Source organism: Dreissena polymorpha, chromosome 1 (genome assembly GCF_020536995.1).
Source record: "Dreissena polymorpha isolate Duluth1 chromosome 1, UMN_Dpol_1.0, whole genome shotgun sequence".
NCBI lineage: Eukaryota > Metazoa > Mollusca > Bivalvia > Myida > Dreissenidae > Dreissena > Dreissena polymorpha.
In genome coordinates this window covers 6,021,869-6,035,778 of record NC_068355.1, presented here as the reverse complement: position 1 = coordinate 6,035,778, position 13,910 = coordinate 6,021,869, and the positions used below count along the sequence as shown (strand labels likewise).

The 13,910-nt window shown below is 36.1% G+C and overlaps 2 protein-coding genes across 2 annotated transcripts; both read right to left on the bottom strand.

Moving 5' to 3' along the window:
• Positions 1-645: 645 nt before the first annotated feature.
• On the bottom strand, positions 646-1,842 carry LOC127864917 (sestrin-1-like). Its single transcript, XM_052404807.1, has 3 exons — positions 1,798-1,842; positions 1,319-1,501; positions 646-933 (listed from the first exon to the last, which is right to left on the bottom strand). Exons 1-3 carry the CDS (start codon positions 1,840-1,842, stop codon positions 646-648), a joined length of 516 nt encoding a protein of 171 aa, XP_052260767.1.
• Positions 1,843-5,787: 3,945 nt separating this feature from the next.
• Positions 5,788-13,696, bottom strand: LOC127869343 (uncharacterized). The gene is made up of 8 exons (XM_052411847.1): positions 13,640-13,696; positions 10,880-10,953; positions 10,282-10,719; positions 9,940-9,951; positions 9,569-9,595; positions 7,267-7,439; positions 6,776-7,109; positions 5,788-6,320 (listed from the first exon to the last, which is right to left on the bottom strand). Exons 2-8 carry the CDS (start codon positions 10,938-10,940, stop codon positions 6,310-6,312), a joined length of 1,056 nt encoding a protein of 351 aa, XP_052267807.1. The 5' UTR covers positions 10,941-10,953; positions 13,640-13,696; the 3' UTR covers positions 5,788-6,309.
• Positions 13,697-13,910: the final 214 nt, after the last annotated feature.

The following is a 13,910-nucleotide window of genomic DNA, read 5'->3' as shown; positions in this document are numbered from 1 at the left end:
TGGACCGAGAAAAATTCCAAGCAGGTGACATTTGGAATTTAGATGAGACTGGTGTGACAACAGTTCAGAAGACTCGAAGTGTGGTTGCAGCCAAAGGGTTGAAACAAGTTGGTTCACTAACTTCGGCAGAGCGAGGAGAACTTGTAACTTTGTGTGTAGCTGTCAGTGCTAGCGGTAATTCGGTCCCGCCAATGTTTATTTTCCCTATAGTTAAATACCAAGACCACTTTGTTCGCGACGGTCCAGTTGATTGCCTTGGCACAGTACACCCTTCTCGTTGGATGACAAGTGAACATTTCTTGAAATTCCTCATGCATTTTGTCACACACGAAAGCGTCCAAACAGAAAAAGGTGTTATTGCTGCTTGATAATCATGAGTCTCATCTTCACATTGACATTATAAATTACACACGTGACAATGGGGTTGTAATGCTATCGTTTCCTCCACATTGCTCTCATAAGTTGCAACCCTTGGGTCGATCTGATCAGCCTGCAAGTTGCACAATTAATTTAATTAGCATCACTTTCTGCCTAGACTAGTTTTATTATTGAAAATATTTTTTTAAAGAGACTTTCTTTTAAACGAAAAATTCCATAAATGTGGAAAGTGTCATCCCAGATTACCCTACTCTTTACATGCATGCATTAGTCCCGTTTTCTTTCCCAGAGCACTGTTGAAAAACTTCTATCAAAGTGTAACCCTACCTCGGAGAAAGACGAGGAAGGTGACACATGTTTGCTGGTGGCCCGGCTGTTAGCCTTACTGCTGGAGGGTGAGTTCTTCCCGCTGTTAGTGTAACCCCCATCGTGGTCCACCTCGGGCGTGATACCGCAGCCGTACACAAAGCTGGACAGAGCGTGGAAGTGGGAGAGGAGTATCAGGGCGTGCACGAGCTCCGATATAGACCAGTTGTCCTTGCCACTGGCTAGGCTCTGAAAAATGAAGCAAGAGATTTGCGTAATTTTTTATCACTTTTACGCTGTTGTTGTCCCTTAGAAAATGTAATTTCTTTCTTGCTCACATATACATTACAACTCATTTGTAATCCTTTAGAAAATTAAAATTAAATTTAATACCTTTCTTACTGGATTCAAGTTTAAAAGGCTTTTAAGGCCACTGGCATCTTACATATCCAATTTACTACTAAAATTTCTGAAAATATTTAAAAATAAAGCAAATAATTAAAATTGTCTGATGCAACTAAAGATTTTGGTTACTTGTTTTGAAACCTTTGTGTCAAAATTATCATTTGTATACATTTTCTAGACTCGATGCATGAACACCTTTTAATTTGCAAGTTCAAGAACCCAAACTTACTGCTATGTGTTCTTTTGAGATCATCCACGGGCGGTGTGCCAGTATTTTGTTCAACTCATACAGGTCTCGCAGTTTGTTCGGGATGTTTCCCAGCCCGTTCAACCAGGAAGGGTCACCGCCCGCAAGAATGAACTCCTGCGTGTGTAGGTTGATCAGGTAACTGCAATGGTGTCTGCCTGCAGCCTGCAAGACACAAAGTCTGTTAAGCCAAACAAGCTTGAGATTAATAGGGGTCTCTATAAGACTCAAGAGCCAAGTACATTACCCTGTTACTTTAACCAATCTTTTTAACGATAACTTGGCCCAGTGTCATGAATATTCTAAATTATCAGATCAACTCAGAAGAAGTTTTGAGTTAAGCTGAGCACTGAGAATGATGGTCAACTAATGACAAATCCTAAGTCTCAGCCATTTGCATACTCACATAAGGGGGCAAAGAAAGGTACCATGTGACATTGAAATTAGAAGGCACATGGTACCTTTTTGCGCAAGTGGGGTGATATGCTATTCATGCTCAGATTCATAGTTGAGTGAGACTCAATTATCTATGAACACCAAGATGATCATGATAATTATTCTAATCTATTTTGTTTAAAGTCAGAGTCAGAATATTGTAAGTATGTTTATGATACTAACCAGGCTCCTTTTAAAGCTTGGGTGAAAATTAAAACTTCAAATTCCTCTTCCAGTTTTGCATTGCATCCACCAACTTTGAAATGTTATAGAGATGGAATATTTCTCTGTTTAAGACTAAGAGGTAAATAACAGAAACTGATTGAATGATCCAAATGGTTTACTTCAAATTCTTGGTAAAGGAAATTAAAGGGCTAATGGGAGGTGAAGTGCTTTACAGCTACTGGTTAATTCATGTAGCCGGCACATGTGTAAACAATCATAAAGTAGGGAAATTTAAACAAGGGCTGTTTGTAAAACATGCATGCCCCCCATATGGGCTGTCCGTTGTAGTGGCAGCCATTGTGTAAATACGATTTTTGTCACTGTGAACTTGACCTTTGACCTAGTGACCTGAAAATCAATAGTGGTCATCTGCGAGTCACGATCAATGTACCTAAGAAGTGTCATGATCCCAGGCAAAAGCGTTCTTGAGTTATCATCCAAAAATCATTTTACTATTTCGGGTCACCATGACCTTGACCTTTGACCTTGTGACCTCAAAATCAATAGGGGTCATCTGCAAGTCATGATCAATCTACCTATCAAGTTTCATGATCCTAGGCGTATGCGTTCTTGAGTTATCATCCGAAAACCATTTTACTATTTCGGGTCACCGTGACCTTGACCTTTTACCTAGTGACCTCAATATCAATAGGGGTCATCTGCGAGTTATGATCAATCTACCCATGAAGTATCATGATCCTAGGCGTATGCGTTCTTGAGTTATCATCCGGAAACCATTTTACTATTTCGGGTAACCGTGACCTTGACATTTGACCTAGTGACATCAAAATCAATAGGGGTCATCAGCGAGTCACGATCAATCTACCCATGAAGTTTCATGATTCTAAGCGTATGTGTTCTTGAGTTATCATTAAAAAACCATCTTACTATTTCTGGTCACCGTGACCTTGACCTTTGACCTAGTGACCTCAAAATCAATAGGGGTCATCTGCGTGTCATGATCAATGTACCTATGAAGTTTCATGATCCTAGGCCCAAGCGTTCTTGAGTTATCGTCTGACAACCACCTGGTGGACGGATGAGCAAAGCAATATACCCCCTCTTCTTCGAAGGGGGGCATAAAAATAGTAGTAGTAGTAGTAGAAGTGGTAGTAGTAGTAGTAGAAGTAGTAGTAGTAGTAGTAGTAGTAGTAGTAGTAGTAGTAGTAGTAGTAGTAGTAGTAGTAGTAGTAGAAGTAGTAGTAGTAGTAGTAGTAGTAGTAGTAGTAGTAGTAGTAGTAGTAGTAGTAGTAGTAGTAGTAGTAGAGTAGTAGTAGAAGTAGTAGTAGTAGTAGTAGTAGTAGTAGTAGAAGTAGTAGTAGTAGTAGTAGCAGTAGTAGTAGTAGTAGAAGTAGTAGAAGTAGTAGCAGTAGAAGTAGTAGTAGTAGTAGTAGTAGTAGTAGTAGTAGTAGTAGTAGTAGCAGTAGTAGTAGTAGTACTAGTAGTAGTAGTAGTAGTAGTAGAAGTAGTAGTAGTAGTAGTAGCAGCAGCAGCAGCAGCAGCAGCAGCAGCAGCAGCAGCAGCAGCAGCAGCAGCAGCAGTAGTAGTAGTAGTAGTAGTAGTAGTAGTAGTAGTAGTAGTAGTAGTAGTAGTAGTAGTAGTAGTAGTAGAAGTAGTAGTAGTAGTAGTAGTAGTAGTAGTAGTAGTAGTAGTAGTAGTCGTATGCATTACAAAAATGCTGTTAGCCTTACATTTGGTAAAATTTAATTATATTACAAGGGAGGCAAATCTGTAACAATAAATTCAAACTTATTGCATTTGTTTCCCCTGTAATGTATTATCTCCCCTGTCCTGCGTATATTTATATTAATGAACAAAATTAAACATTAACACAATATTTAATATACAAAATATACAAAAAAATCTCATATTCTGATAATATTTTTACTGATCCATTGTATTTTACTAAAAGGATGATGTTTCATTGGACTGATAATTATAGATTTAGGATTACAGACCAGTTGCTTCAGTAATATTGTTCAGAGTGTGCCCTGTTGGCCGCGTATGCATTCTTGAATTATCATTCAAAAACCATTTTACTATTTCGAGTCACCATGACCTTGACCTTTGACCTAGTGACCTCAAAATCAATAGGGGTCATCTGCGAGTCATGATCAATGTACCTATGAAGTTTCATGATCCTAGGCCCAAGCGTTCTTGAGCTATCATCCGGAAACCACCTGGTAGACGGACGTACCGACACCTGGTGGACGTACCAACCGACCTACCGACATGAGCAAACCAATATACCCCCTCTTCTTCGAAGGGGGGCATAAAATGTTGCAAAACAGTCCTTTTTTTACTTTTGACAAATTCTTCTTGGTTCGTACATGACATATCTTTTTTATTGCACGAATCGACTCCGCTTAGAATGGCCTTTAAGAAAAGTTATGGGTACTGGGGTCTCTATGTGCAAAATCTGGCATTTATTTTCGCTTAAAGATGTCGCTTTTACATTGAATTATATAGGGAAACTATTTAGTATATTGTGACCTTAAATGTGTTACATGACCAGCTTTCCGCACTTTTATTTTCATTCAATTGATAACGAAATTTATGACGTATGTGACGTAATTTCTGTGACGAAACACAGTAGTTTTAGCTAGACTCTTCTGGATTTTAGTGAAACTATTTCGGACGTGGAGGGTGTTTATTTAACAGCAAATTATTTTAAGCCTCGAACGAATCCAAAGCGTATTTCGGACTGTTTGTTTGACACACAGGTACTTGAAAAAAATCGGTCCTTATTAATATAATAAGAACCAAAAACAAATTTTTCAAGTACCTGTGTACCTGCTGTAAATGTCAGAAAAAGTTAACAGTCAAATAACCACTTAATTTTATATAACTAGAACTACTTGTAAAACTGGTAGATGACTTCTAACTAACATAAAATCGATTGATGCTCCACGACATGATTAATAATTCTCCATTTTTTTTTCAAGATCATTTTTGTCGTGATAAGTTTGAATTTCTTTTAAGTAATCATAATGATTCGAATAATTAATTTTTTCTTTAAGGTCTCAGATTGAATGGTCAAGCGTTAGTAAAGAAATAGTCATCTTTGGTACTTACTATTAGATGTGTTTTAATTTTATTGATAAGCAGTATCGGTGAATCTGTATGTATGCCGGAAACCTGTAACTGCATGATAAATGTTTTTTGTATAATTATGTTTTTCGTTGTTTCCTCATTAAAATAAAGAACGTATACAAGAGAAAGTGTTGCAAGATCCACACGAAAGGTTCGTTGTTTACTTTAACCTATTCTAAATAAATCGTGCATAGTGGATTATTCTTCTGTGTTCACGCATTTAATAATGCTAAATAAATTAGTTACAATAGTGTCAATAGATGTCTTTAAATTGGCCTTATGTTTAACTGCATTGTCCAGACGGCAACCTGGTTCCTGCCGTCGTTGCGCATATGCCCTAGACACGAGTAAATGACTAATTCGAGTACACAGCTTGCGGGTATTTATGCGATTTTAATTGGGTATTTAATTGAATTTAGACACGATTCACTGCCAATCAACTTGATTATTTGCACACAAATGTACATACAAATAGCAATTACATGCGTTAGCCTTCAAAAACCGAATCCATTATCCAATATTAAGTTTGTGTCATGTGTTTAGTTCCGTATGTGCATTTATCGACGGCCTGTGACTCATCAATGTACCTGAACTATAAAAGGCTAAAATCTACTTTACTTATATACTGAAATATCGAAATTAAAATACATACATCGCAAGTACCACAATTCATACCCAAAACTGTAACAAACTCAATGTTAAGATGCTGATTATTTTATTTTTAATCTCTATTACATGTATACATAGTGTTTCACAAGGCAATATAGTCCATATGCATGTATAACTCTCCTAATGTTCAAATAAAATTACAAAATAATGATTTATTCGCTGTTCTTTCTTCGGTCTCTTAACACTACGATATTTAAAACAAAAGTTTCAATTTCAATATGTTATACTGGCATTTTACTGAAAGTCGCAGCTCATTACAATTCGAACAAGCGAAAAACTACTGGCTTTTACCCGGTATGTTATCACTTCAAAAACTTCTCAATGGTAAGACAAAACTTTGATTAACAATAAACGAAAAACAAGTTAATAGTCCAAAACAATGACGTCAATGAGTCTATTGCGCGGACGTTGGAAGCACCTGTCACCGATTCTTGGACACAAGAAGATTTTGACATGCACATGGACAATGAGTGCGATTGGGCGTTGTCGATTGTGGGGTCCAGGTCGTTTACAAGCTACTATAACCACTCTGATGAAAGGGTTGTCTTCATCTAATACTTGCCTGTAACAGACAAACATACACAATGCTAGAATAACATGTACATGTCATTTATGGCGTGATTAACCCAGTTATGCTTAGCATCTAGAAAAAAGGCATTGGCAAACAGCTTAGATTCAGATGAGACGCCGCATGATGTGGAGTCTCATCAGGATCTTCGCTGTTTGCTTAAAGGAATTTCTGTAAGAAATATTCTAAATATAGAAATAAATATACTAGAAATCCCTAATTTTCGAAATAAATTGATCCAACTTAGAAGGATAGGAGAGTCCACGAGGCATAATGGGTTAATCAAAGCTCTAATCGAGCTTATTGCTTCGGTATAATTAAAAAAAAGGCCACGTTAGTGAGTAACGCCAGCTTGTATGTATAATATTGACTATGCATCTGAAAAGACACACATTACACATAATGACGCCAAGAACGAAAAAAACGTAAGGTTAGAAACTAAGTCGTACCTCCTTTTCCTCCCATAGGCATCATCATCATCATTGGCATACCACCGCCCATGGGCATACCGCCTTCACCGCCCATTGGCATCATCATTGGCATACCACCACCCATGGGCATACCACCCTCTCCCATTGGCATCATCATGGGCATACCGCCACCCATTGCTCCTTTGCCGGGCATACCGCCGCCCATGGGCATACCGCCGCCCATTGGCATACCGCCTTCACCGCCCATTGGCATCATCATAGGCATACCGCCACCCATTGCTCCTTTGCCGGGCATACCGCCCATGGGCATACCACCACCCATTCCCCCACCCATCATCATTTGCATCATCATCTGTAAGATAAAGAAAAACAATGACATGCAAACATGTGACCTAAGATGTTTGTCTTGGAATTATGAAAAAAGATGACAGCATTTATTAAATTGCGCGTATAATTTGTTTTCAAGAAAACCAAAATACACAAACGTTCCAACTAAGTGTAATTCGTACCCCTTCCATCGGCATTCCTCCGCCCATTCCACCTTTATCTCCCTTTGGCATTGGCATTGGCATCGGCATCGGCATTGGCATAGGCATAGGCATAGGCATTGGCATAGGCATTGGCATAGGCATTGGCATCGGCATCATTCCTCCATTCATTCCACCTCCCATACCACCGTTGCCTGTGTAGTAAATTATATACGTTGTGTTTACATTCGCGGACAATTGTGTGTAAGAAAATGCCTTCGATAAAAGTTCATACAGTTAGTGTAAGTCTAATAAAATTGAGAGTTTAGTTGTATAATTTTGTTAACGAGTATCGCTGAAATAAATTCATCGCGGTCCTATGTGAAATTTGATTTTAAGGTAGTGCACCTCTAATGATTTCCCGCGATTTCTTCGAAGGTTGAAGAGCCTACTATTAGGTGCCGTAGCCTAGTGGTTAAGGCGATAGACTAGAAATATTTTGGGATATTCCCGCGCAGGTTCGAATCCGGCCGACGACGTATACTTTTTTGCGACGCGTTTTATTTATTTTCTAACGTAATTTGATTTAATATGGCATATAAGCTATATTTATTGTTAAATATGTTGCAATTTTTATGCACATTTTTCAATTATTTAAATTAAAACAACGTTATGGCGAAATTGGGTGATTTACTGTTGAAAATACGAACCATGCATGTTGCATTTTTATTTTTATTTAAAAAAGTAAACGGTAAATCTGTCTAGTTCTTGGTATTTATGCTGTATATAGTGTTTCTATAAAAACTAAGTTTAAAATATGACTTAAATGATACTATTTTGAATTTTATGACACTTTGTTTTTAACCGACCCAATTTTTACTTGGCTGAAATCACTTACATTTCATGGTGCTCTTCCATAGATAAAAATTTGTAAAAAATAAATGTCTGTAAAAGAATACTTATTTCATCTTGTTTAAACTTTAAACACCTTTACAGCATCTGTACACACCAACTGCATGCCCATATTTGGAAATTTGAATGAATTATGGAACTTTTATATACCCCAGGGGTGAAAATAAACTGGACAAAAGCCGAGCGTGGGGGTGGTTTTGAAAAAATCGGTATATTTTTTTAAAAAGCATGGAAAGCCTATCTACAAATTTGCATGTAGTTCAGTGAAATGATGCTGCTTAAGAAAATAATTAATTAGATTATATTTGGATATGTGCCCATTAGAGGTGCACTACCTTAAAAAGTTTAAGTCGCTAAAGTGAACACCATTTGATGTTCTACAAAGTTTTTATCGGTTGAATTAATAAAATAGATATTATACCACTTTTGGTATTTAAAAAAAATGCGGATATCAAGAAACGCATTAAAGCAATAACGGGCGATTAAACCACACAAGTTTCCGATTGATTTTTTGTTCAACATGTATTACCAATTGCTATTCACTTTAAAACAAACATACTTCTTCCAACGTAAATGTAGAAACGGAAAATAAACGCAATATATTTAAAGATGTAGACAGCGACAATGTTAAATTTTTTTTTATGGAGCTATGAAATCCATTCGATACATTTCACTTTTTTTTTTAATTCTACAAATTACCTTACATGATATTGACATAACATATATTTCACTATATGGATTAATATAAGTCAGATAGTCTTGTTTCAATTGTACTGACGTGCTAAACGGAACTCTTTGAAGGTGCTTAGGCCGCCAAATTGCTGTCAATAGTGCACTTGTAGAATGAAACAACCCTTCCTTGGCTACTAAATACTTAAGTCACCGAAAATTCAATATATTGCAGCTGAAATATTGATAAATACCTTGCAATATGCGTACATGGGGACTTATGGGAAGTACACTAAGATTTTAACCCAATAAGGGAATTTGAAATTGAATACATTCAGAATAGAGGTTGAATTGTTTACTTTGCATTTTGTTGTGAACTTTGCACACATATCAACGAAAACCAGACAATTTGTAATTTGACTTGTAAACTTATCAATCTTATCCTATTCACGTGATTATACAGCCGTGTTCGAAGGCAGTTCGTTATCCACAAATGAGACTTATGTTATTGCCCGTATAGGCAGGACGGAAAGAAAGGACAAACCCATTACGTTGGATTCAAATGCTCCTTAAACAGTTGTGAAACAAGGTTAAAATACACTTGAAGGCATATACAAACTGAAATCAAATTCCATTTGTGCTGTAAAATTTGCACGTAAAAGCTCTTTACCGCATGCATATCACTGAAAAGGGTTCTAAATTGCATTTATATAATATTCTAAGTGCATGCAAGATGAATGCTACTAAATGAAGCCAGTCTTACCACCACGACTGGCGTAGCGCTTGTAGCCTGTAAGAACACACAACACAAAATAAGGAAAATAGAATTTTAAAACCAATTTAGTTTGATGAGAAAACATATTAAATGTGTCATAAATATATTATAAGATTTTTAAAAGCAATATTCAAATTAAGTTTTACAGGAATCTTGTTTCAGACGTTCTTAACATTTACTTTATGGTATGTGCACATTTATTTTTTTAGTTGAATTAAACATCGAAATTCTTGTAGCACGATAATTCTCATTAATATCAAAATTATGCCCGGGTTTATTATAAAGATCATTGTTAAATTATTGATCGGAAAAAATATTTGTTTTGACATAAAAAATAATACATAACATTGCCCACTTACGTTTTCCGCTTCCTGCAATTTGAAGATCAATAAAATATAATTATTACTTATATGGATCTCCCTGCTAGTCATATAAACATTACAATGTAGGATAGACAACAATAAAATGGCTATGCTGAGACTCATTCAAACCAAATAATCGATTATAACGCGCTAATGATAGTATAAAATATCTTTAAATACGAATATATTTTATATTGACTTATCATGCTTAATTTTATAACAACAATCACGTTAACATGTTTCAAAGTAGATTTCTATTATCAGCGATCACTGTAAGACTTGAAATTTGAATTGTAATTCAATCTTTCACAGTTTTATGCGAACAACTTTTGGCATTACCTCCACCTGGCATTGGCATAGGCATAGGCATCGGCATTGGCATCATCGGCATTGGCATGGGCATTCCACCACCCATCTTTCCCATGGGCATACCACCGCCCATTCCACCGCTCATAGGCATCATTCCCATACCACCACCCATCTCCATGGGCATACCGCCCATACCACCACTCATAGGCATCATTTCCATTCCACCACCCATTGGCATCATTCCCATACCACCAGCCATAGGCATCATTTCCATTCCACCGCCCATGCCCATGGGCATTCCACCGCCCATGGGTATCATTCCACCCATCTTTCCCATGGGCAAACCGCCCATACCACCACCCATAGGCATCATTTCCATTCCACCGCCTATTCCCATCATTCCCATTCCACCCATCTTTCCCATGGGCATTCCACCGCCCATTGGCATCATTCCTCCCCCGCCTCCACCTGTTCAGTCAAAAGTAAATATAAATAATGTTAGTTATCTTAAACTATTTACATGGTGGCTACGTTAATAAGCTTTATTTTTGCGTCTTGTTACCAAGGTTATGTAATATATTTTAATATAATTTAAAACGCTTTTAACAGATTTGACGAGTTTACTAACCTCGGTAGGCATACGAAATGGCAAACAATGCCGAGACGAGAGTGATGCTTCGCGGAGTCATCTTGGAAGCTTTGCTGAAACGAGAGAAATGTAAGACCTCGCTTTCAAGGAATAGTCAATATATACATGTATATATATATATATATATATATATATATATATATATATATATATATATATATATATATATATATATATATATAATAAAAGTAAAAACACGTGTCTGGGATTTTAAATATATATTGATTTAGCCAACGCGTTTCGCATAGCTCTTCAGGGCATAATACAATATATTACAACGTCAAAATGTCATGGAGATAACGTCATATCAATTATGACGTCATAACGTCAATAAATAGTAAATGAAATTTAATTTGGGTTTAAATACATGTATAAAATGTTGTTCTTTTGCATACCTAGCTGAAATATTGTTCGAAAATAGCTTATAAAATGGAAATATTTTAAATTTTGGTTCATTATGTGAACATTCATCTAAATGTTTACTTAAAGGCATCTGTCTTGTTGAGGGGTCTCGCATTTGTTGTTCATGGACAGATCGCCTATTTCTAAGTTTATCGCCAGTTTGGCCTATATAATATTGTTTGCATCCATTACATACTAATACATAAATCACATTTTGTATATCACATGACATATAAGTTTTTATTTTGAACATTTTGCCATTAAAATCAAAAGAATCCCCTTCAATAATATAACCACACAGGGCGCATCTAGGGTCATTACATTTGGATACTCTTGGTTCTTGAGATGAAAAGTAAGATTTGGTTAACAGACGTTTTAAATTAAATTTTCAAAGAAAATATCCACAATCTATTACAAATACAGGTATTAAAAAAGCACTTTCCATCCCTAAACATGAATTACTTTCAAAATCAACACAAAAAGACAAGAGTAATATAATTCCATTTATTTCAACACAAAATCCAAAAAATAAAGAACTGTTTGGCGTATTAAAAAACAACATTGACATTTTACAAACAGACCTGGTTATGAATAAAATAATTTCAAATCAGAAGATAATAAAATGTAAGCGACAGCCACCTAATTTAAAACGTCTGTTAACCAAATCTTACTTTTCATCTCAAGAACCAAGAGTATCCAAATGTAATGACCCTAGATGCGCCCTGTGTGGTTATATTATTGAAGGGAATTCTTTTGATTTTAATGGCAAAATGTTCACAAAAAAAACTAATATGTCATGTGATATACAAAATGTGATTTATGTATTAGTATGCAATGGATGCAAACAATATTATATAGGCCAAACTGGCGATAAACTTAGAAATAGGCGATCTGTCCATGAACAACAAATGCGAGACCCCTCAACAAGACAGATGCCTTTAAGTAAACATTTAGATGAATGTTCACATCATGAACCAAAATTTTAAATACTTCCATTTTATAAGCTATTTTCGAACAATATTTCAGCTAGGTTAGCAAAAGAACAACATTGTATACATGTATTTAAACCCAAATTAAATTTCATTTAATATTTATTGACGTTATGACGTCATAATTGATATGACGTTATCTCCATTACATTTTGACGTTGTAATATATTGTATTATGCCCTGAAGAGCTATGCGAAACGCGTTGGCTAAATCAATATATATTTAAAATCCCAGACACGTGTTTTTACTTTTATTATATAATATTCACAATCTGGAATATTACATTTTACTTATATAACTATATATATATATATATAGCCATGACAATAATGACTAATAATGAGAAAGGTGTGTGAACAACCAGATACACAGACATACAAAAAGAAATACATTTTCCAATTTGAGACTTCGGCGTGTGCGCCTAGCTACGGTGCAGAACGAGACTATATATATATATTCATCCCTCGCCTCCACCTGTTCAGTCAAAAGTATATATAAGTAAGGTTAGTTACTGCTATATATAAATATATATATATATATATATATATATATATATATAGCCATGACAATAATGACTGCAATATGGTTTCAACATTAGTTTCACTTTATGTCAGTATATGCGTGATTAGTCGATCTGCATTGAGGCACTCTTATACTGTTGAGATACCCCTACCAAGGACAGAAAGATATGGTAAGAAATATGTTAGGCATGCTACTGCCAAACACTGGAATGACCTTCCGGAAAACTGCATCCTCTTTTAACCAGTTCCGATCTCTTGTTAACACTTGGCATGGCGAAAACTGCTCTTGTTTCTCGAGCGATGTCACATAATTGTCATTTCAATAGATTTGGTAGCGATCTACCTGGACTTCTGTTATTTCGTTATTTTGCTATGTTATGTTGCCAGCTTTTCTATGTTGTTCTGCTACTGCTATTTTATTCGCTGTTGCTGCTAGTTTATAGTTCATGGATAGCTTACCAAAGTCTAGAACGATTAGTTGTATGCTCATAATAGCTTTATTAGCCTGCAATGCTTTAAATGCTTTACATGTGCTTGATTATATGTGCTAAATACTAGTCTTAATCATATGTCCTTGGTAATATCTGTACTAGCTTATGTTTATTTTGAACGTCCGGCTTTAACAACGTGCTAACCTTGCTTAAAGTGCATTAATTGAATTATATGTATACTCTGTGTTGTGAGGTAGCTGCTGTAAGAGTTGTTCACAAATCTTATTTGAGGGGATATTCGATTTTTACAACATTTGTTTACTGTTTTCTTTTTATTGCTCTCCTTCTTTTGAAGACTTATTTGCTAAAATTCAAAAATACCAAGTAAACACTTACCTTGTTTGAGAGACGTCCGGGGGAGTCGATGAGGTCTGTTGTTTCAGAAGGCCTGCTGGATCGGTGTCAGCCAGGGGCTTATATAGTTCATGACAGGATATTGCGGCCGAAGACGGAGGCAGTCGGACATAGCGACGTAGGCGCCGTAATTGTCAAGACAACTGAGGGGCGTCTATAAAGTTGTTTCGTGCGTAGGAGCTGATAGGTTTGTGTAAAGCGTTTGGACTTGTTGGATCAAATGATTGTCTTTTTCGTTCAAAATTCAGCATTT